The following is a 24,047-nucleotide window of genomic DNA, read 5'->3' as shown; positions in this document are numbered from 1 at the left end:
TTTGTCTGGTACATTTCATGAAAAAAACTATTCCCATAACGCTTTATGAATGAACAGAGGCGCGGTGATAAATTCATGACGCATACTTCAGTGAGTGTAGTTGCGTCCGCTTTGACAGCGTAAATATTAGTCCCGAGCAGAGAGAGCGAGCGCGTCAGATCTTTAACAACTACAGCGCGCGAATTTTCAGACGTTGAATTCTTCAAGTGGAGAAACACACAGACAGGAGTTGGTCGTGGCCATGGAGTTGAATTCAGTGATTTTGACGGCGGGTGGCTCTATTGGATTTTTTAAACTTGTCAATTGTGGTGTCAGTAAACTCCCTATACCTGAGTCTGCTTGCAGAAACGCCTGGAAATGGAGAAATGTATGCACATCTTTCACACACAGTCTGATAACTGGGATATGGGCTGTACTGTGGTGAGTCGTTTTCCACTGCCATGATGCTTAAAATGTAAAGATACATTGTTTTCAATTAGCCCACTGAAAGCTTATACGTTACAGACTAGTAACTGATATAATAGGTTTTATAATACATTTTCATATGTTAATTTTTGTCGGATAAGGTAACGGAATAATGTGGACAATGTTTTGTTCTGGACTGAATTGTGAAATGTTAAATCAATGAATCTATGGTCATATAAAATGCTTCAGATTCTACTTTTATCTAGCCTACACATATTTTCACTATTCTAATTCTGTCAATTTCTCTCCCAATAATAATAAAAAAACATTTCATTGTTTTGAATAAAATATCAATTTTAATTGCTTTCTGCTTATTATCGCAAATGAATTTGTCTATTCTTCCCCTACAGCTTTTTCGTACACCCACAGATGGCCGAAGATTTGATAGGAACCCATTCTGTTTTCTCGCATGCGTTGGTTTCTGTATCAATCGGTGAGTGTGTGTGGGTGGGCAGAGGTAAAGGGAAGGGGTGTGTGAGCTGTCCACGCATAGCCACAGGAAGTAGGGGTGCTGGAGGTGCTGCAGCTCCCCCTGATAATTTAAAATAATTTTCCCAAAATTAGGTTATAACAAATAATTTCCCCCAAAATGATATTACTTCTGTCTAAACAGACATTAATCAAATTATTCAAAATACTACACCAGAGAGCTTAATTTAGCTACAGGGGGTCAATAAAAAATAGCAGTGGATTAAGTTTTATCACAGGCATTTACAGTTGGGAAGGCTGCAATTTGACCAATACACCCGCCAAATATATAACCGCTTGTTCCGTTGTAGCCAACGCGGACTGATTGAGACAAACACACGCAGGCACTCACACACGCTAGCACACACACTATACACACACGTATATTTTTACATTGTTATATGGTGGTATTATACATTTTGTTGTAAATATGTAGTGGGTGTCACGACTCCCGCCGAGGGTGGCTCCCCTGCCTGTTCGGGCGGCGCTCGGCGGTCGTCGTCACCGGCCTACTAGCCGCCACGATCCCTTTTTCCCTTGTCTGTTGGTTTAGTCTTATTAGTTGCACCTGTTTCTTTTGTGTTTCTTGATTTCTGGTCTATGTAAACCTGTTAGGCCCGCTTGGGGTTGTGCGGGATTATTTTGTGTTCACTGTCGGTGTTGGATTATTTTCTCTCCGGATAGTTTTGCCCTGTGTGTTTGGGCGGGTGTTGCTGCGCCTTGTGTTTGACGTAACTGTTTTTATGACGGAGAGAATAAATCGTCTATTATTGAACCCTCTGCTCTCTGCGCCTGACTCCTACCTTCCACACCTAGTAACTCGTGACAGTGGGTTAATGATGTTATTTGATGTACTTTTATTAAGAAAAGTGTTTGCTAATTGTGTGATGTGTCTGGACCCCAGGAAGAGTAGCTGGCAGCGGCTAATGGGGAGTTTATAGAGTGTGCGACTATTTTTATAGCAGCTAATGGGGAACCATAATAAATACAAATAGATATAATCCATGGAAGGATTTTGGAACTTTGACTGTTAAACTCATGGCTACACTAGCAATTGCTGTCAGTCCTGACTTGAATGGGAACTGCCATCTATTAATTCTATTTCTGTGGTTGGTTACGGCTGTCAGTAAGCATTTAACACATTTCAAAATACATTCACGAGAAAAACGTAGCCCTACCGTTTGGAAAGCAAATGCCTACTGGTGAAAAGAGAATACTAATCTGTCTGTAGAAGTTAACTTTATTTCTCAACTTTTGAGCGATTCAGAGCGAACAGCACTGCTTTTCAAAGTAGCTTATCTTGAGATATTGGCACAAGCACATCGGCCATCACCGGTGAGTAGCCTATGCTCCATCTTCATAATTGAGTCAGTTACTGTAAAGTTAATTTTGTACCCTACTGTAGCCTATACTATATATCAGGGTTTCCGTTATGAAGATTCGGTGCCGGACAAGTGACTAGGAAGATTTGAACGTATCGAACATTTGAGAAATGTACCGGTCATCCATATGCACTGGGTTCGTAACCTAATAGGATGCCCACCCACGCAGCCAGCAAAATCAATATATTTATTTTATTTTATTTAACTAGGCAAGTCAGTTAAGAATAAATTCTTAATTACAATGATGGCCTACCCCGGGCCAAACCCAGACGACGCTGGGCCAATTGTGCGCCGCTCTATGGGACTCCCAATAACGGCCGGATGTGATGCAGCCTGAATTCAAACCAGGTACTGCAGTGACGCCTCTTGCACTGAGATGCAGTGCCTTTGACCGCTGCGCCACTCAGGAGCCCTAAATGAGGGACATTAGCCAAATAAGCCACATTTACATGTCGTTAAAAACAGCCTATAACTTACAAAAACACTATTCCTTGTGTTTCGTTGAGGGTTTTTAACTTTCCTAAAGCAACAATTGTCCCCCTCACGTTTCAGCTGTCAGAGATTTGAGCACTAAATGCATCGTCGTAAGGGATGCACAGGCCTATAGGCTTAGGCATCTACTGTGATATTAATATTTTAAAAATAAATAAAAATGAAGAGAAACTTAGCCCTAGCCCCAGAGAAAGAGAGAGGTATGCCGGCGGCATGCTATGACCAACATGCAGGTCTTTATCCTTGTCAGATAAGCTACTGCGTCTGCTATACAGAAGGAGGATAATTCATTATTTTTTCGATCAGAATATGTTCTATAAAGATAAACATTATATTGTTAGATTACAGGAGTAACTCTGGTAGGTATAAAACATTCTTCCGCACCTCAAATTCAACTGTCAGAGTCAGTTGGAGCGCCAGTGCGCACTGCCTTCATATCATAGGACTGCAGTATAATAGGCTAATAGCCACACAAAACCTTCACAAGTTTCTGAACTTTATCAAGGTAATGTAAAAAGTAAAGCCATTGTTTATAGGGAAAATACAATCAGGATATTAATACATTTTAGCAGACGCTCTTATCCAGAGCAATTAGGATTAAGTTTCTTGCTCAAGGGCACACTGGCAGATTTTTCATCAAGTCGTTTAGGGGTTTTGAACCATTGACCTTCAGTTAATGGCCCAATGCTCTTAACCACTAGGCTACCTGCTGCCTATCAGATCTTGGCAAACAACATGGAAATTAATTTGTCCAAAGAAAATGGCTCAACAGAATCAAACAGAACACTTGCAAACTGGTTTAAACTTTCACAAAAGTTTTGAACATGCTATATTGCAGCAATTACCAAGAAAGGCTAGTGCTTACCGTACCCAAATAACAGCAATAGTCTAATTATATTTATTTTACAACAGGCCTACTTATAACCTATCTTAAACTAAATACGGAGCACACAATTAAAGACAGATTGAACTTAATTTAGCCAACAAATGTCTTAACAGAATAAAACAAAACACACTTTGCACATTTAAAGATGCACTATGCAAAAATCCGCCATTTCCTGGTTGCTAAAATTCTAATAGTTTGCCTAATTTCAGTTTATGTGATAAAACAAGCAAGTATAGTGTAGAGAATCAAGGTCCCATCTAAACCACTGTGAAATATTTTTCTCATAAACAAAAATATTGTATTTTAAGCTGTTTTGAAGCTGGTGTACAAAACCGAAAGTAAAAGAAGCAAAAACTAAATGTAAGAATTGGAAGCATAAAAATAGCGCCCATAGAGCAGATCTACCGTGTTTTAGGCTTGCTTTCAATGAGATCTATAACTCTCACATTTATATGCGAATTTGGTTGGGTTGCCAAAAAGTTACATATTGCAGCATTGAAGAATTAGATTGATTAGATTTATTAGATTGATAAATAGGTCTACAATAATAACAATGATATACAATAATAATGATAAAACAAATTATACTGATACTTTTGGAAGGGCTGGTGAAGCGGTACCAGAGCACCAAGTCTAGGTCCAAGAGGCTTCTAAACAGCTTCTACCCCCAAGCCATAAGACTCCTGAACATCTAATCAAGTGGCTACCCAGACTATTTGCACGCCCACCCCCTCTTTTATACCGCTGCTACTATCTGTTATTATCTATGCATAGTCACTTTAATAACTCTACCTAGTTGTACATATTACCTAAATTACCTGGACTAACCGGTGTCCCCGCACATTGACTCTGTACCAGTACCCCCTGCATATAGTCTCGCTATTGTTATTTTACTGCTGCTCTTTAACTACTTGTTACTTTTATTTCTTATTGTTATTCGTATATTTTTTTAACTGCATTGATGGTTAGGGGCTTGTATGTAAGCATTTCACTGTAAGGTCTACCGTCACCTGTTGTATTCGGCGCATGTGACTAATACAATTTGATTTGATTTGAAGCAGTGTGGGACTCAGACTCTACAACCTCATGTTTGTAATGTGACACAATGAGGGGAAAAAAGCTGAAAAGTTTTTGCCTATATTCTGACCTGCAACACCAGGCCCTGTATTCATAAAGTCTCAAGGTAGGGGTGCTGGTCTTGTATCAGTTTTGCCTTAATTTAGATCATAATGAATAATATTATATAAACAGGGGGGACCTGATCCGATATCAGCACTATGACACACTAGGCTTAGTGAAGCTGGCTGGATCAACAGATTAGACCATCAACAACAGTGGCACTGCGATGTGGAACACACACCACCTTCCACGACATGTATATCCTCTATAGATGGTCATGGATTGATCCTGACATGTTCTGCCACACCAATTCACTGAGGAGCTGGACTCCCTTAATTGTGGCTAAATTGTTTCGTAACTGTTGCTTGTGGTTACTGATGCATTCATATGGCAATTTTCTATTATTTGTATGGTTATCTGTCACAATGATCTGTGAGGATCATTATAAGGCAACTATGAAATTGTGTGGATGGACACACTGGACTGACAGACCACCTGACCATGTCTATCTCTCAGGTGATTTCGAACAATACTGTGTGTGTGTGTGTGTGTGTGTGAGGCAGCCTATACCCTTCCACTGATCTCTCCCCCAATCTCCCCAACACGCTTCACGTGTCTGACAGCAAAAATTGCTCTGTAGATTGAGAATTAAGCCTGCAGCACAAGTCAAACACCAGACCATAGCTTTCACATTTTTAGGAGTCTCGGCTAGATGGACAAAATCTTTACGCCAAGCTTAGAGTAAACCCCAGCAGTACAGCTCCTTTAAATATAACTTCCTCTATTTTGACTTTGACTCTAATTGGCTAGTGTATTGTTTCCCCCAATGGCATGAGCCCATTTAAATGACCGCATGCCACGCTATAAACTGCTAATTTATTGGATATGTGCCTGGCTAACAAGGGCTCCAACAAGGGCTCCCTTAGAATTCCAAGGATTGTTAGCATTCTCCCAGAGAATCCCACCCACCCCTGAATGCTGCCTGCCAGTGTTGTTAGTTTTGCCAGAGTTCTAGAATCAATGGTGGGGCATTATGTTGCTTCGTCCCAGGCACCGCTCCGGACCTACCCCCGTAGATCACGTGACCCTAGAATGGGCCGTAGCGCCTGAGAAGAAGGCTGTTGATTTATGCCACAGCAGCCTGCCCGGGTCAAAGGCCATCTGTAACAGAGAAGGGAGTCAGGGTGAGGAAGGTAAGGATGGTGCGTCCTCTGGGCCCTGCCTAAAACAATGTGGCGTGACCATGACACTGAGCCTATAGTATTGTTGTCTCTATCAGGCCACAATGCAAAGCCGGAAAGAGAAAGTATTTTCACTATAGGCAATTTCAACATGGCAGTTTGGCCACATAGTGAAAACCCACTATATGTTCGGAGGCCATATTGACAATGTTTGTTTGTTTTTTTGCTCTGATTGACCAAACAACACTAGCCTGGGACTCTGTTTGTGGGCCAAGTTGATGATGTCAGGCCAAGGCAAAGGTGTTGACATTTTGGAATGCAGAACAGTTACATTAGGTACCCTCCCAGGCTGACCAAAGGTAAACGCAGTGTTAGGCACCAAACATGACACTCATGAAGTGCCCCTCTCCTATTGGGTGTGTCATTCTTTTCATTCAAAAATATTTTTGTTTTGAGAATCTGTGATCGTTCACAAAGATTTTCTGATAATAACTATTTCAGTAGACTTCTGTATTATTAGTTACCATCTCAAGAACCAAACATTCCAGGGTTTGGCTGTCAGCCAGTATAAAGACAAGTTGTGTTTGATCGCCATGTCGTTGGACGGTCACTGCCCAAAACCCACAGAACGGAAGAGTTTGGCTCCAGTCCCCATTGTGACAACATATAGAGCTATGCTGCTGTCGTATTTAAACACTACTCAAAAAATACAACTTTTTCAGCCACGTGTGGTGTTAGACAGGTTGGAGACTGGGGCAGAAGGACAGGGGCAGGGGGAGAGAGAGATATAAAGGGGAAAAGAGAGAGACACACAGAGGGAGAGGCAGAGAGAGACAGAACCAATGAATCCTTATGAAATACTGTCAGTGTCATAATGATAAGAGAGCCTGTTGGAAGGCCAACTGGCAGAGTGTTGGTCACATGTTACCATGGTTCGATAATGTGAACGCTTGACCTAGGTTGCCTGTCTTCACTGGTTGTAAAATGGCTTTTCTTTATACACCTCTAGGAATGATAAAATATGAATGGATGACACTTTTTAAAAATCTAATATTATGGCTCCTATTCAGTCAAAATCGATTCCCAATGCACAGTGAGAATTATTTTTGGGATTCAATTTGGACGATTTGGTTAAGTAAACATCAGTTGTTTCTTCAGCGTGTGTTTGTCATATACTGTAGCAACTGAGGATGCTCTCAAGGTGCACATCTCATCACTATATTTACAGAAGCTTTTTGGTGTTGTCAAATGGATGTCAAATGGAATATGTAGTAGGAACACAGACTGGGGTTAATTCTAGTCTGCCCTAGAGGAGGACCTCCTCCCCTACACACACACGCACGCGCACGCACACACGCCAGACTATCTTTAAATCTTCATTATTTTTACACCATTCTGAAAACCCATCTCCATGGTTACACCCATAGCGGAGGACTGATATAAATAGTGTTCTCTAACTGACATCTTGGTTACCATCCTTGGTTTCGTCATGGAAGCGACTGGCAAGAGGGGTCCCCACTAAATATACTTGATATGCCAAATGGTCCTCTACTGAAAAAGCCTTTGTTCTATCGATCTCCATTCCTTTGTTTTGGTTCTAAGCTAGAATATGCCTTTTCTATGTTTTGTTCAACAGGTTACTTCATCTATGACTTCCTTGATATGGTGCTTAACCAGAAGATGATCCTGTCATGGGAGCTCCTATTCCATCACACAGTGGTAAGTGGTCCTCCTGGTAGCATCTAGGAGGTTTGAGGTACACGTTGTGTACAACCACAGATCTAGGATCAGGTTACCTTACCTCACTCACCATAACCTTGATCATTAGGGGGATGGTGAATATCTGACCCTGTATCAGCGGTTAGGTAAAACCTAGCCTAGAATCTCCTGTCTCAACCTTATTATCTAGCTAACACACCCACCAGAGAATACTGAAACAGTGCACACACATTTTACACATAAAACCACCACAGTCATTGGACCCTGTTAGCATACAGCACAGATCATATCACATTTCAGTTTTGCAGATGGCATCAAAGGTGCAGCAAAATGCTTATCTCTCTAGCTCCGACAATGCAGCAATATATAGCAATACAATAACAATAATCACATAATAAAAAATAAATAAATAAAAAGAAGAACAAGAAATTAAGACGTATCAGAACCTGACTGTTAACCTTGTCCAGCTAGCATTCCTCATCAGGCTCCTGACCTGTCAGACATCCCCTTGAGGATGTCAACCCCCAGGCACTCCAGTGTAACAGAGGTCTTTGGACAACCACCCTCGCATGATGAGTAGATTTGCCAGAGACCTGATGAGTTGCATTGGCTCCCTAAGTCAATGTCTAGACGTTAGCTTAGCAGGCTAATGTGCTCTTCTGTCCCTCAGAAAATTGAGTTCTAACCCCATCGGTCACAGTAGCTAGGAACTACCCCTCATTATCGTTCTCTTTCCCATCAAAGCTAGACAGCTCCAGTACTACGTAATAGGCCTCAAATGAGAGCACCTGGTGAAGAGAAATGCTCATTGTTCATCATTGTCCTTTGAGAAAAGTGTTCATTGAGAAAGACCTGATGAACAGCGTTCTTGAGAAAGACCTGATGGTCTTGTTTTCATTCCCTTGAGAATGAATGTCTCATCTTTGTAGAATGCTGCTCGAGGATTTACCTCAGGGAATAAAGTTGCCAGTTGGGAACAGATCTAGGATCAGTTTTTCCCTCCCCCCATCCTAACCTTAACCATTGAGGTGTAAAATGCTAAACTGACCATGGCATGCGCCAATGGTCGTCTGCCTGACCCATTTCCATGGCAATGCTGAGCTTTTGAAGACCTTTTTGTTTGAGGACCTGTTTGGGATGTTGATGTACATTTTTAGATGAGTGGATAGATGATTTCTGTAGGTTTGCACCTGCCTTTCAAGGATTGTGTTGTGTCGGTCTCTGTCTGCCTGTCTCATAGATTTCTTACTTATATACTTAATGTTTGTATATACCCGTCTGAAATTGAGCCAATGTATGTGGGTACATGCCTGTTTATATGTGTGAGCCTCTATAAGTGTGTGTCTCAGTATCTCTCGCACACATGCTGGTGAGTAGTACAGTATTCACACTCAGCCTCTCATGTGTATGTATGACTCACAGCTGGCTGTTCCTCGTCAATGTATCAACACTGTCCAGGGCAAGTCCTGCATATCTAAACTGACTGACTGACTGGACTCATCCTGCCAGGCAGCTCCATATCTAAACTGACTGACTGGCTGACTGACTGGATTCAGCTCAGCTTGTCAGGCAGCTCCACCTGCTTCTGGCCCTGGAAGGTTAGTGAACCAGTGTATTTTGGCTCAGTCTCTCCCTGGACTCCCAGCTCCCCTGATGTCTCCCTATGGTTCTCATCCTCTCCTATCCCAGGGCCAGCAGCCAGCCAGCCAGGCAGCCAGCCAGCCAGCCAGTCCCCCATTCTGAGGTTTTGTTGTTGTTGCTCTTTGCTCCTTTTATTTGCTGGAAGCTCCATTCAGGACAGGAGAAGGAGGAGGTATGGATGAGTGTTGACAGACATGGCTGTGGCCTGGGAGGAACTAGGACTTCCACTTTTCCTCTCCTTCTCTCACATCCTCCTTTTTCTCTGTGTTGTGATCCCTTTCTTTTCCCCGCTCCCATCCTCTCTTTATCTCCTTATCAGTCTTTCTTTATTCTCTCTCTCCTTCTCTCCTTGCTCTCACTCTCTCTTTTCCTCCTTCCACCTGGTGTTTACTGCTGGGGTCTGGGCCTGGCAGTAATGATAAATAAGAACATTGTTTTGTGATTGTGGGGAGAAGTAAACGGAGAGAAACTCTCTTTCTGAATCTGAGATCTCAATGGAGCATTTCGTTGGTCTTTGCTATTGTCTTGTTGACAATTTCTATGGTTTGCGGCAAAAACCGCCTTCGTTTGGCATACCCCATCCTCATCCTCTGAAAGTAATGTTGGTTACAGTCACTCACTTTGTAATCCTGTAGAGGCGTTTCTCTGAAATGCAGACTTAACAACACTAAAGACTCAAGCTAAGGACCGACGCGAAAGAGTTAACAAGGAAAAGCTGTAGTAGTATTTCCAGTAGTCGTCGACCAGGGTTCGTATTCATCAGGGTATATCGTAGCAAAATGGGTCAAAACGATGTGCAACGCAAAACATAAACTAGGGTTTCTTATTGGACAAGTTCAGATAGAAGGCTACCTCCCAGTTTCAGCCCGTTTTCTACCATTTCATGTCTAGTGAACATGACCCAGTCTTAATAACTGGGGGTGGATAAGCTGTCAAACGTTCCATGGAAACTTGGGGATTTTTTCCACATAAGTGGAGCTTGCTGGGTAAGAAAGGCGGGAGTTCTCTTACAATGACATATGGGTACACCACTGGCAGTTTGACACAGAGCAACACAGAGTCCCCTAGTATAGCCAAACAACTACTGACCCCTCCCTTCCTTTGGGAAACTGTCTGTGCCAGAAATAGGGCACCTGTAACAACACAGCACTGCCCCACTCAGATCTGACTGAGAAGATACTGTAAAATATGTATGAAAAAGCATCATGAAGATTCATAACAGAAGATAAGGGCTTTATAAGTGTCTGGAAACAGAACGAAATGCACAGACATTCTGACAAACACTAGATTTGCATTTGCAGAACTGTAGAAGTTGTCAGGTACGCTTTTTGTTTCAAGGGGTTTTTCTCCTGTAGTTTCAGTAACATTTTTGGAGCTGCCACTGCCCTCGACTGGGTTCATGGAAAAACAAGGAATCATTTACCATAAAACACTCCCCTCTCCTCCTCGTGTGCTGCCACAGTTGGCCATGATATTTGGAAATATTAAGGTTGCTATGAACGAGGGTGAGTAGATGCTAGAGAACTGCTGCAGAAGTTCATGAAAAAAGCATTTTGAAAATGGCATTGCATCTAATACAGTTCATTTAAGATATGTAGATCAGCAGGGAAGATGTCATTTGACTCTAGTTGCTTTTATAATTGAACTCTCTATAGCTACGCTCTCAGTTCAAACATTCTCTCACTGTCAGATGTTTTTGAAGGTTTCCACAGTGTGTTTGCCATTTCCCTCATCCCTGTCTCGTTACGCATAATTGAGTTCGCTTATTTGTAGTGGTAGGGAAGCGAGTGTCATGTGCTACCCTCTAACTGATATTTGGACTGCTGTGTTCCATCTTTGAGATCTACTATCTTATCCGTTCCCCTACATTCTGTATGTGCCCTGTCTACTACTGCTGCCATATTGGGAACCCAGTCTACCCTCCTTGATCCTCCCTCAGGTTCTCTCACCCCATCTCCATGCTTAGTCTATTCTCCACTTGAAGGGTCATAAAACACCAGCCTAAAGATATGAATGGAACTCTGTTCAGTTTACTACGGTGATGATTGATATAAGCAGGCAGTATTGGAGAAGCTGGAAGTTTCCACTTGCTCCCTGTGAGAATGTCATGCGATTGGATCCGTGATTTAGGCCTAACTTGGAGACTCAGTGTTCTACAAGAACTTCCGCATGGCCGTATTTGGCCGCCACCGGTGGCTGTGTCACTGTGGTGTGGTGTGACACTTATGGAATGTCATGCCTGCCAGCTTCTCTTCTCCTCCTTTCCTCTCCTGTCCTCTCATTTCTTCTCCCCCAAGCTTCTTCTCTACAGACCCTGATAGTCCTACTCCTGCAGAACAGTCTTTCTCCATGTCCCCTCGTTCTGTCATATTCCACTGACTCGCAGTCTAATATGGCCGCAGTACAGCTGTGGTACATGCCATGCATTCTGCTTCGTCATTCCAACATTTTTGAACATTCTCAACCCCCTGCTCTCTCTTATGTGTACTCTAAAAGCAAAACAGCAAGTTGAGTTTTAATATCTACTTTGCTTCGGAAGTAAATTCCTTAACATACATTTCCGTAACATGTGGTTTGTATGGTTTGTTAAATTGTGGTTTACTTTTCACAAACCACTAAAATGTCCCTGGACTTGAAGAAGCAATGCCAGCAGGAGCAATTTCATTTGTATAGTAGGCTGCTGAATGTATTTGCAAAATAAATATTCCAAAGAACTTCATGTGTTTCACACAGACACTCCCATTTTGGCCAGGGTTCTATTCTGTGGGTTGAGGAGCCAGAAGGAATACCGCTTGCCGTTTATTTTTGCGCAATTCTCATCTCTTTTAACATGTCGCCTTAACCTAGAGCTATGAGCTATAACCTCATGTGGTGTTTTAGCTCTGTCACTGCATGAATGTTATTAGAACTTATAATAGCCAAAGTGAGAACACCAGTTTTCAGTTGGGCTGCCATTCTACCCAGCATCCACCCACCTACTGAGTAGTACAATAGAGAAGGATAATGGGATTCAGAGTGAGATTGAGTGTGAAGGGTAGGAAAGTGGGGTGAGGGAGAGAACGTGTCTATAGATTCTTGGCAGGAGAGTCGGGGTGTGTTTTGCGGCCACATCTCTTTGGAGCAGGGAAACACTCCAAAGAGCACCTGGTGTGTTTCCAGACAGGAGACATCTGGTCTCCACATGAACCCCCTCTCATACACACTCAGCCCAGCAGTCCACCCCCATATCCCCTACACCCACACAGTCAAAACATCACCCCATCCCCCACGAATCCACCCACTCAAGACAGCCTCCGCCCCTTTCATCATTTAGCTTTCCATTCCTCAGTGTTGTTCTATACAGTAAACCACTCACCCAATGATACCATCCTATCTAAGGCCCCTCTCATCCAATATCCATACATAGAGTGAACCAGTCACTTAACTATAAACCAGTCAACCATAAATCATGCAGGGCACATGAGTAAAGTTCTCAAAAATGCAAGTAAATACATTTTCTTTGAATTCTAATAACTCAGGGAACTGTAAACATTTTGTTGTACGCTGGTATTGGACAGAAACATATTTCTTGTGCCTAGGGCCTGACAATAAGAATGCCAACAACGTCCCCTAGAGAAAAAGTCCTTGCGAAGTCATGATGTCCATACATTGTTATGAAGTGTCCACATTGTCAGAAAAACCCCACATTGTCCCCACGGTCCCCTCATTGTCATGACAACACCTTCAGTTCCAAAGGTTGGGCAGGAAATCCAGATGTTAAACAGAGCGACTGTTGTGAGACGTTGACATGGCAACCAGGAATGCGGTTCTTCGAGGAATCTGCCGCGTTTAGAAACCGTAGCGACAGGCTCAGGGGGAGGAGAATGAGGGAGTTGGCCTTTACTGACTTGAGGAGGAACGGTCTCTATTTGTTTTGTGTGTGTGTCCCACAGAGAGAGATCCCTCCCTGACTTAGCTGCCAGCTAGAAGGATACCTGGGAATTCCAAAGCATGCACGTCTGTGGTTTTCCAGCAACTATGGAATGTGTGTAGTCTTGGGAGGAGAGGATGTACTCAAAAGATATCCCAGATTCCAACATGTGTGTAAGGGAATTCCTATATTTAGCTCACTTACACTTGTTCGGATTACACACCATTAACTGTACGCTGGGTAGTTATGGAAACATTTTCATTTGCTCAACACGCAATGCACAAGTATCCATAGGATAAGTGTATTGTTTCACTGCTAGTAGTGTACATATACAGCCAAGGGGTCACTGAATAGTGTAGGTACATTGTTTTTAAAGTAGCTTCTGTACTAATCAACATCTAGAAGAAACAGTTAGGTGAGAAATAGTGAGGTGAGTCACTGCAAAAACACACCAAAACCCATTCACCCTTCCACACCTATTGCCTGGCAACCACTAGTGAGGACTAGTGACTTGATTATGAATAATGTCACAGCAACCTCTAAACATATTCCATGATGAACTTTGTTTTTCTTTTACCATTACTAACCATGGATACACACCATACACATAATGTTTTGGGTTTTCTTAAATCTATGGTCATCTGTTTAACTTTAGTCTTGTGACATTGACCCTTGTCAGCCCTAGAAGCGTCATCATAGTATCTACTACTGCGGATGTGTGTTATTTTATGTAATGTGTGTGTTTATGTTTATGCAAGCTTGTATGTATGTGTCACGACCGTCGTTTGAATAATTGGACCAAGGCGCAGCGTGAGTAGAGTTCCACATTTTAATGATAGTGAAACTTCCAAAACAACAAAGATATAATGATCGTGAAATACGTAGCACACATAGGCACTCATACACAACAATATCCCCCATAGCAGGTGGGAAAAAGGACACACTAAGTATGATCCCCAATTAGAGGTAACGATTATCAGCTGCCTCCAATTGGGAACCATACACACACCAACATAGAAATATAATACCTAGAAACCACCCTAGTCACGCCCTGACCTATTACACCATAGAGAACCCAGAGGGCTCTCTATGGTCAGGGCATGACAGTATGTGTATATGTGTGAACATGATGGTTCATACACTATCTTTTACGTGTAGACTTTGACCCCTCGCTACACTCCCGTACTGTACATAAAACTTCCTCTCCTGAACCATACCCTGGCCCTGCTTTATACAAGGCTTTCCCATTAGTTCCTTACCATAGACTTGCCAAGCCCATTTTCACTTCCCTTACACTAAGGGAAGGGGAAATGGCTCCATCTGTCTACTCGAGTCCAGTATTGACCCGTTGCTATCAGTGTAAATGTTTGAGTGTGATGGTCGCTATGGAGCGTGGCGTTATTAGTCAGTAAACTGCTCTCTGGGACTAGCCTATGGGGTGGGGGTGGAGGGGGCTGGTGAGTGTTGTAACGAGTGTTGAATGCAGTGGTGGTTATGGGGTTGTGTGTGTGAGCTTACAAGACTGGTTGTGCAACCCAACTTTACAGTAAACGCCTTGTGTGGGTTTTTCTTAATGAAAAACATTTTGTTAGGAATACCTGTTACCGTTTTGATTCTTAGAATCATGACTAGTCGAGATGACACAGAACTCCTGCTGTTGCTATGTTCTTCATAGTTAGAGGCCACTATATTAGGCAACCCACTCTCTGATGTCATCCCACTCAACCCACTCTCTTTAATCTTTAGCCTTGTGATAAAATCACAAAAGCATCAAACACGTAATACCCCATTTTGGGTTTGGCATGCTTATTGACTGTGTGTGAAGTTTGTGTGCATGTGCGTGATAGTATATTGTACAGGGAGTTAGGGTCTGAGTGTTGTTTATGCCTTCCTATTATATTTAGGCCCTGTGAGGAATTTGTGTGATGCAGTGATACTACCTGACTGCCTGGTCCCTGTCCCCATGTTTACATTACCCATACCGCACTGCCCTGAGGAGTGGCCATCACAAAGGCTGTTAACCTTCACCTTTGACGCTGTGATGAGACACATTAAGATTTGGTGTGAGGGGGTGCTCGTCAAATCAAATCTAAATGTATTGGTGGCGTACACAGTTTTGCAGATGTTATCGCAGGTGCAGCAGAATGCTTAAGTCTATAGCTCCAACAAAGCAGCAATATCTCGCAATACAACAGCAATACACACATAATCCAAAAGTAAAAATAAATAAATACAAGAAAGGAAGACATATCAGAACGAGCAATATCAAAGTCCGGATATGAATAAATATATGTATGTGAATGGTATAGACCAGGGTTAGGCAACTAGATTCAGCCGCGGGCCGTTTTCTGTCCGAGCAAATGGTCTGGGGGCCGGAAGATTATAATTTAAGCCCAAAAGATTGACCACAACTAAGCCCCAAAAAGAGATATATTATTTTTCAAACAATCTTTTCATACCTTACATTCTCATACCTTACATTTTTATTTGTGGGAATAATTGGAAACAGATTTACTAAATAAAACTACATTTCAGCTGGTAATTTAGTCTTTTGTGACCAAAAACTAAACTTTTTTATTTTTTACAAATATAGTCACTCGCAGCCGGTTTTGGGCCTCCTGTTGCCGACCCCTGATATAGACAGTATGGACAGTGTATGAATAGAAAAGGTATGTACAGCAGTAGTTATATAGGATTGGCCATGACTAGAGTACAGTATATACATATAAAGTGGGTAAAAAGTTATGTAAACATTATTAAAGTGCCCATCGTGATTCCATTTTTTGTTATGTTTTTTTTAAAGGGCAGCAGTCTCTACGGTGCAGTGTAGAATACCTGGTGGTAGTCGGCTAGTGACCGTGTCAAAGGTGTAGGGCAGGGTACTGGGCAGAGGCTGGCTAGTGATGACTGTTTAACAGTCTGATGGCCTGGAGATGGAAGCTGTTTATCAGTCTCTCGGTCCATGCTTTGATGCACCTGTACTGTTTCCACCTTCTAGATGGTAGCGGTGTGTGTGTGTGTAGCGTGTCGTAATTTCATCATTCTGATTATCCTGCAGAACAGGCTGCTCAGGCTGCCAACATTCACTCCGGAAGCCTTTTTTTGTCCTGAGGTTTCATTTAATCTGTAACCAGGGGAACAGGTTTGGTTCCAGGTGTGTCTCTACCACTCAGAGAGGTAGGTGCTCTGAAGATGGACTGACTCTGTTGTTCCATTCACACCTGGCTGACATTTTGGTTTCTCTGCTGCCTTATCTTTGTCTGCCATCTTGGCCATGACCATATGACCCTAGGAGGAAGTTGCATCTAAAGGCTTTTCTACATCAAAGTCCATTCTATGTTATTCCTACAAATTGAGTATCTATGCCACGTCTTTATCCTCCGCCTTCGTAGGTCTGCCACTGCTGTGTGTCACCTTGGCTCTTCCTGAACAACATCGGCCATCTTGGCTCTATCTGTCCCTTATCTGCCATTCTTTACTGTGGTTAAGGAAATACACACACACACATACTGTTTTCACCCTTTCTCCTTTATCCCCAACCTGTTCAATATACACAAAACGAGATAACTCTTTTGAAACGAGGGTTCTACTGCTGATTTTTGCTTTCCGTTTCAAAACGTATTGCTACGTTGTACCCTACTGAACACGACACAGCAGCACATACTGTAGGGACAAGGTTAACCTCACCGTGCCCACAGACTGGGTCCCCTGCCAGCAGTCTCATCACCCTGGCCCTGTGTGTATCCACTATGTGTCTGTCTGTGGCACTGTTAATAAGCTACCAGCAGCTAGATGTCCAGGCTTACCTTGGCTTAGCAGGGGATAGCCTGCTAATGCTGAATCATTCTAATGGTCCAGGGGGCTGTCTTATCTGTGTTGACCCAGGGAAGGGGGCATTACAGTAGCTTCAACCCCAGCCAGTGGGGCTCACGGTCGGGCACGGGTTGGGGATTCATCCCCTCTCATGGTTTGATTTGATTTAATTAGGTTGACTGACAAGTCCCAGCCAGGACCCAGGCTATGGTCTCTGGTCCTAATCCTACCCCACAAAGAGTCACATGCCTGAGCTCGGGCCTAGTGATGACCCCCTGTCTCTCTCAGGATGAGTTCAGATGGGTCAGTTGGGACATACTCGGTGCTTTGGGACTACCATCTCCAGATGATGGCCTGACTGATTCGCTGGGTCATAGTAAGGCATAAAGGTTTTGTAACCACTGGCTGCTGTATTAAATGGCTGGCTGCTGTATAAGAGATGTACAGTTCATCTCACGTGTTTTATAGTAGTAGGGTGTGTGTAGCTTGTGTAAGGTGATAGTGTGTAGCTTGTGTAAGGTGATAGTGTGTGGCTTGTGTAAGGTGGTATAGTGTGGAGATTGTGTAAGGTGATATATTCTGGAGATTGTGTAAGGGGTTATTGAGTGCCTTCTCACCCACTTATATCAATTATTACAGTCAGTTATTATATACATGGCTCTGATTACCCCCTACCTTCCCAAGAACAGGGAGGAAACTACAATCAGTGGCTCTACTGAAGATCCCGCTCACTAACAACACTCCTCAAACATCATAAAGGAAGCCATGGACATACAAGCAGGCATAAACACACATACTAGGATCTCCAATGAGTCTGATAAGTCTATTGTCCCAGGAATCATTATTTTTAACTAGGCAAGTCAGTTAAGAACAAATTCTTATTTGCAATGACGGTCTAGGGACAGTGGGTTAACTGCCTTTTTCAGGGCAGAACAACAGATGTTTACCTTGTCAGATCAGGGATTCAATCTAGCAACCTTTCAATTACTTGCCCAATGCTCTAACCACTAGGCTACCTGCCTTATGCAGGCTTTTTATTTCAACCAGTAATCCATGGTCAAATTCTACTATTTGAAGTATCACAGATAGGTAACCAAAATAGTGTCTGAACATCTAACAGTATTCATGAAATAGGTGATTCAAAAATGTGTGTTCTAATTAACCAAGCAGTTGTTCTTAATACATACAGCAAGTGTCTGTCTTGATGTTCAGCTGAAGTGAGAACCAGTCTACACAGTGAGTGCCAACGATCAACGTTGAGAGACCATACAAGACGTCACAGAGAGAGCTGCTAGGTGATAGATAACTACAGTATGTAAACAGAATCCTGGCCATGAGGTCTCTTATCAGGGCATGCTCTTATCAGGGCATTGTATAAGGCTATTATTTGACCTCCACAGTTCCTGTTTGAGTGTCCCTGGGGAGATGTCTGTGTGTGTGTGACCAGGAGGAATGATAAGACAGCTTGAGGTTTAGTGTGAGTGTGTATATATAAGAGACTGGGGTGTTTACCTGGGGCTTCTCTCTGGGGAGAGAGTCACACACACCTTATTGACTAAGAGCAGCATGTGATTAGGGCCTCTATATTAGAAAATAAGGGGAAGATAGGACATAATACATGTCAGTGCTGGCCTACTGGTAGTCTGGCTAAATAGGTGTTATTATTCAGACATGCTTGGACTTGAGTTGCTACATGTAAGCGTCTCATTCTGTCTTTTTATTCCTGTTGAGGGGGTAGCCACTAGCTGGTGTGTGTGCTGACCTTTAGACTAGACCCCAGTGTGTGTGTGGTGCTGTATATCACATGACCATTTGTTAGTTTAGGGACGGCACCTCCTCCGTTGATTTCAGCCTCACCCCTGGGGCCACACACACACACTTAAAGCCTCCCATTGGGTCCTGCCTAATTGTTAAGCTCAGTCTCACAACCAAGCCATTGAGGATGTTTGAACCTTTGTGCTTTACATTGCTACATTGGTGTGCCAGTAACTGCTATGTAACATGGTCTACAGTTAGTTCTGGGGGGCTAAGGTTGCGTTTCAATTGGCACCCTATTCCCTAAGTAGTTTGCTACTTTTGTGCACACGCATGTAGTGCACTAAATTGGGAATAGGGTTCCATTTGGGAGACAGACTGAGTAATCCAGTGGTTTGAATGGAGAGTAGTGACAGTGTGGAGAAGGTTAGGGTTAGTAACAGTGTGGAGAAGGTTAGGGTTAGTAACAGTGTGGAGAAGGTTAGGGTTAGTAACAGTGTGGAGAAGGTTAGGGTTAGTAACAGTGTGGACAGGGTGAGGTCATTGTACTACTAGGGTGTTGTTCTTTCGGAATGGGATATTTTAGGAAAACATAAATCTGCCCTCCAGTCTGCTACAGTAACTAAGTTGGATGTGAGATTTACTGATCAAACTCTGACACACAATACAATACAGACCTTGTAAAGGCAGCTGCAGTCTAATAAAATATTTTTCAAAAGATTTCTCTTAAGTTGTTGTATACAGAGCAGAATTTATACATTCATGGTGTCTCTATTGTAGACTGGCACTGGGTGCCACCTATTGGTTCTGGTACGCTACTACAACATCACCCCCTGTTACCAAAGACTCTCTCACAGATAGAACAATGAGACAGATATTTCACAGGATGTATATGTGAAGCATCTGCTTGGTGTTTCTACTCACTACCAAATATGGTAGTGAGAGGAAGCCCAGTGGCCGGCAGTGGGAGAAGATGGAACAAGATGGATTTTGGCCGACCTTCTGCAAATGTTCTCATCGATGAAACATTTGATCTCAATACAGTTTTCTGTTTCCAAAACTATAATCTGTTAAGAACAGAGTGGACTACATTTTATAGACTTTAATCTTTGCCAAAGTTGTAAAAAATTTAGTTGTTAAGGAATGCAAAGGCGATTTGAGTTATTGCACACGCCAACTTCACAGAGTAGGCGTTCCCTAACGGAAATATGCAGATGTATGCTAGAACGGGCTAATAAGATCTCGCTAGCTCGTGCTTGGCTCTGCCCACCTCCTTGCTTGTTCTGCCCACTATGACTCATTTGTTCACATTGAAAACGACATGCTGTAGTCTATCTTGGTTTGGTTATAAAAATCTTAGACTATCTGATATGCTGTAACCTCACTGACTTTAATTTCATAACCATGACCTTGCAGATGTTTGATAAGCATGTTGACATTCCTCAATGTAATTATATAGTGTTTGACATTCAGAGGCATGTATCAAATAAAGGAAAAACAATTGCTTGTTATGAGAATCTAACTATGACATTTTCCTGGAAATAATATAATATTTATCATAAAAACAAAGGCTGTAGTGTTGTGAGTCAGACAGAGATGGTCACGGGATGTGGTGCGTTTTGCACCGTTGTTAATATGGTAGACATGACCTAAGTCATGAGATCCCAGTCATCCCACCACTACCTCATGAGATGATGGTTAACCATGTGACTTCTAGGTAGAGGAGTTAGTTGTTTTTTTGTTATGTTAGGACTCGTGAGTTGACTTGGACTCGAAAGCTGGGACTTAGGACTTGAGTCAAACTCTCGATTTAGGGACCTGAATACATCACTGCCACTAAGTGACTAACTTTCTCTCTCTCCCTCTTCTTCCTCCAAGGTGATCAGCTGTTTCGGCATCGCCGTCCTGACCGGTCGCTACGTTGGATTTGCTGTGGTGGCCCTCCTGGTTGAGATCAACTCGGTGTTCCTCCACCTGCGGCAGATCTTACGCATGGTCAACCTAGCAGCGGGCGACCTCTACCGCATCAACAGCATGGTCAACCTAGGTACTGTCATGTTCATAAGGTTTCAATGATGAAAGCATATTTTTAATGAACAGCTGGCTTGTGCTAGTCATTATCTATAACTTCACATCATGAGTTGCCATGAAGGGGTTTGTCTACATGACGTTTCAACTGTCGTAAAGCACTGTTGTGAGTAGATTATACAAATGTTAGCACCATAGAATTACATACAGAATTACATACACACTGAACAAAAATATAAATGCAACATGTAAAGTGTTGGTCCTATATTTTATGAAATTTTGAGTACAAATTTGTTTACATCCCTATTAGTAAGCATTTCTCCTTTGCCAAGATAATCTACCTGACTAATGTGGCATATAAAGAAGCTGATTAAACATACTGATCATTACACAGGTGCCCTTTGTTCTGAGGACATTAAAAGGCCAATCTAAAATGTGCAGTTTTGTCACACAACACAATGCCACAGATGTCTCAAGTTTTGAGGGAGCATGCAATTGGAATGCTGGCTGCAGGAATGTTCACCAGAGCTGTTGCCAGAGAATTGAATGTTAGTTTCTCTACCATAAGCCGCCTCCAATGTTGTTTTAGAGAATTTGGCAGTACGTTCAACCAGCCTCACAACCGCAGAGCACGTGTATGGCGTCATGTGGGCAGGTGGTTTGCTGATGTGAACAGAGTGCCCCATGGTGCCGGTAGGGTTATGGTATGGGCAGGCATAAGCTACGGACAACGAACGCAATTGCATTTTATCGATGGCAATTTCAATGCACAGAAATACCTGTTATCATGACGAGATCTTGAGGCCCATTGTAAAGGCCCATTTTTTAAAAATGTATCTGTGACCAGCAGTCATGGGAAATCCATAGATTAGGCCCTAATGAATTTATTTAAATTGACTGATTTCCTCAATTGAACTGTAACTCAGTAAAATCTTTGAAATTGTTGAATGTTGCGTTTATATTTTTGTTCAGTATAGAAATACATATCATTTAATAAGATATATGTTCTTGCCACTAAGACGTTGTACTGAAAGTAACAACCTGCATATCATTCCAGGTACCTACGTGGTGTTCCGGATCAACACCCTGGCCTGGATGACCCGCTGGCTGGTCCTGAACCGGGAAAACGTCCCCCTGTTCAGCTACACAGCTGGGAGTGTAGGGCTTGCCATCATGACCGCCATGAATATAGTCCTGTTCTACCGCCTGCTGAGGTCTGACTTCCTCAAGAGTAGTGCACCCATGCCCACAGAGGTTAAAGAGAGTAGAGGGCAAGGAGAGGGAAAGAAGGAGATGTAGTGTGGGATAATCTCTCTCCTGTTTTGGGGTACAGGCATTTACAATTTACACACACAAAGTCTATTGAATGATAGCCAAAAATACACGTATGTATAAAATATACAATTCTACTATTCATTACATTTTACTTTTTACAGTGCATTCGGAAAGTATACAGACCCCTTGACTTTCGCCACATTTTGATACGTTACAACCATATTCCAAAATGGATTACATTTTTTCCTCATCAATCTACACACAATACCCCATATGACAAAGCCAAAACAGGTTTAGTCATTTTTGCAAATTAATTTGAAAAACCCCCCCGGAAATATCACATTCACATAAGTATTCAGACCCTTTACTCAGTACTTTGTTGAAGCACCTTTGGCAGCGATAACAACCTTGAGTCTTCTTGGGTATGACGCTGCAAGCTTGGCACACCTATATTTGGGGAGTTTCTCCCATTCGTCTCTGCAGATCCTTTCAAGCTCTGTCAGGTTGGATGGGGAGCATTGCTGCACAGCTATTTTCAGGTCTCTCCAGAGATGTTCGATTGGGTTCTAGTCCGGGCTTTAGCTGGGCCACTCAAGGACATTCAGTGACTTGTCCCGATGCCACTCTTGGCTGTGTGCTTAGGGTTTTTGTCCTGTTTTCATCTTTGTCAGGTTTTCATCAAGGATCTCTCTGTACTTTACTCCATTCATCTTTCCCTCGATCCTGACTAGTCTCCCAGTACCTGCCGCTGAAAAACATCCCCTCAGCATGATGCTGCCACCACCATGCTTCACCGTAGGGATGGTGCCAGGTTTCCTCCAGACGTGATGCTTGGCATTCAGGCCACTCTACCATAAAGGCCTGATTGGCGGAGTGCTGCAGAGATGGTTGACCTTCTGGAAGGTTCTCCCATCTCCTCTGAGGAACTATGGAGCCTGTCAGAGTAATCATCGGATTCTTGGTCACTTCCCTGACCAAGGCCCTTCTCCCCCTATTGCTCAGTTTGGCTGGGCGGCCAGCTCTAGGAAGAGTCTTGGTGGCTCCAAACTTCTTCCATTTAAGAATAATGGAGGCCACTGTGTTCTTGGGGACCTACAATGCTGAAGACATTTTTGGTACTCTCCCCCAGATCTGTGCCTCAACACAATCCTGTCTCAGAGCTCTACTAACAATTCCTTGGACCTCATGGCTTGGTTTTTGCTATGACATGCAAGGGCAACTGTGGGCCTTTATATAGACAGGTGTGTGCCTTTACAAATCATGTCCAATCAATTAAATTCAAGGATGATCAATGGAAACAGGATGCACCTGAGCTCAATTTCAAGTCTCATAGCAAAGGGTCTATTTCAGTTTTTTGTTTTGAATACATTTCTAAAAACCTGTTTTTGCTTTATCATTATGAGTTATTGTGTGTAGATTAATGAGGGATACGGCTGTAACCTAACAAAATGTGGAAAAAGTCAAGGCATTTGAAATTATACATATGAAATGTCTTACAGGTTGAGGTGCAAATCCCATAGCACTGACAAAGAAAAAATATATAAAAATATACATACTACAGGGAATCATTGAATCCAAACCTGTGTCTTCTTGAACATGTTGTAAACATGTTGAGTAACACTAGCACTAAGAATTGAAGACGTTTATTGGCCAATTCTTATTTAAACTAAACACTTACTACCTCGAAAGTCTGTAGCAGCTGCATCTGTTCCTAACATGAGCTTTGCTATCTATGTTGTAAGGGTTTAGCTGTCTTGTTGCCAATTGCAAACCGGTAAAAAGGAAATTGGCCTTTTTATTTGAAGGTTGGTGTACTTGACTAGTTGTTCGGTTGTTGAAATCTTTAATGTTTCAACCAGAAGAAAAAGAAATCATCCAAATGAAGAATAGAAGTGGCATGTTGGTATTGATCA

General features: G+C 42.6%; 1 protein-coding gene across 1 annotated transcript; it reads left to right on the top strand.

Annotated features, from left to right (window-relative positions):
- The first annotated feature begins 45 nt into the window (after nt 1-45).
- On the top strand, nt 46-23,696 carry LOC139548841 (TLC domain-containing protein 2-like). The gene is made up of 5 exons (XM_071358729.1): nt 46-420; nt 816-898; nt 7,630-7,712; nt 20,710-20,878; nt 21,917-23,696. The coding sequence occupies exons 1-5, from the start codon at nt 242-244 to the stop codon at nt 22,156-22,158; spliced, it is 756 nt and encodes a 251-aa protein (XP_071214830.1). The 5' UTR covers nt 46-241; the 3' UTR covers nt 22,159-23,696.
- The last annotated feature ends 351 nt before the right edge of the window (nt 23,697-24,047 follow it).

Source organism: Salvelinus alpinus, chromosome 22 (assembly GCF_045679555.1).
Source record: "Salvelinus alpinus chromosome 22, SLU_Salpinus.1, whole genome shotgun sequence".
NCBI classification, from domain to species: Eukaryota; Metazoa; Chordata; class Actinopteri; order Salmoniformes; family Salmonidae; genus Salvelinus; species Salvelinus alpinus.
This window is presented reverse-complemented; position numbering and strand designations above follow the sequence as displayed.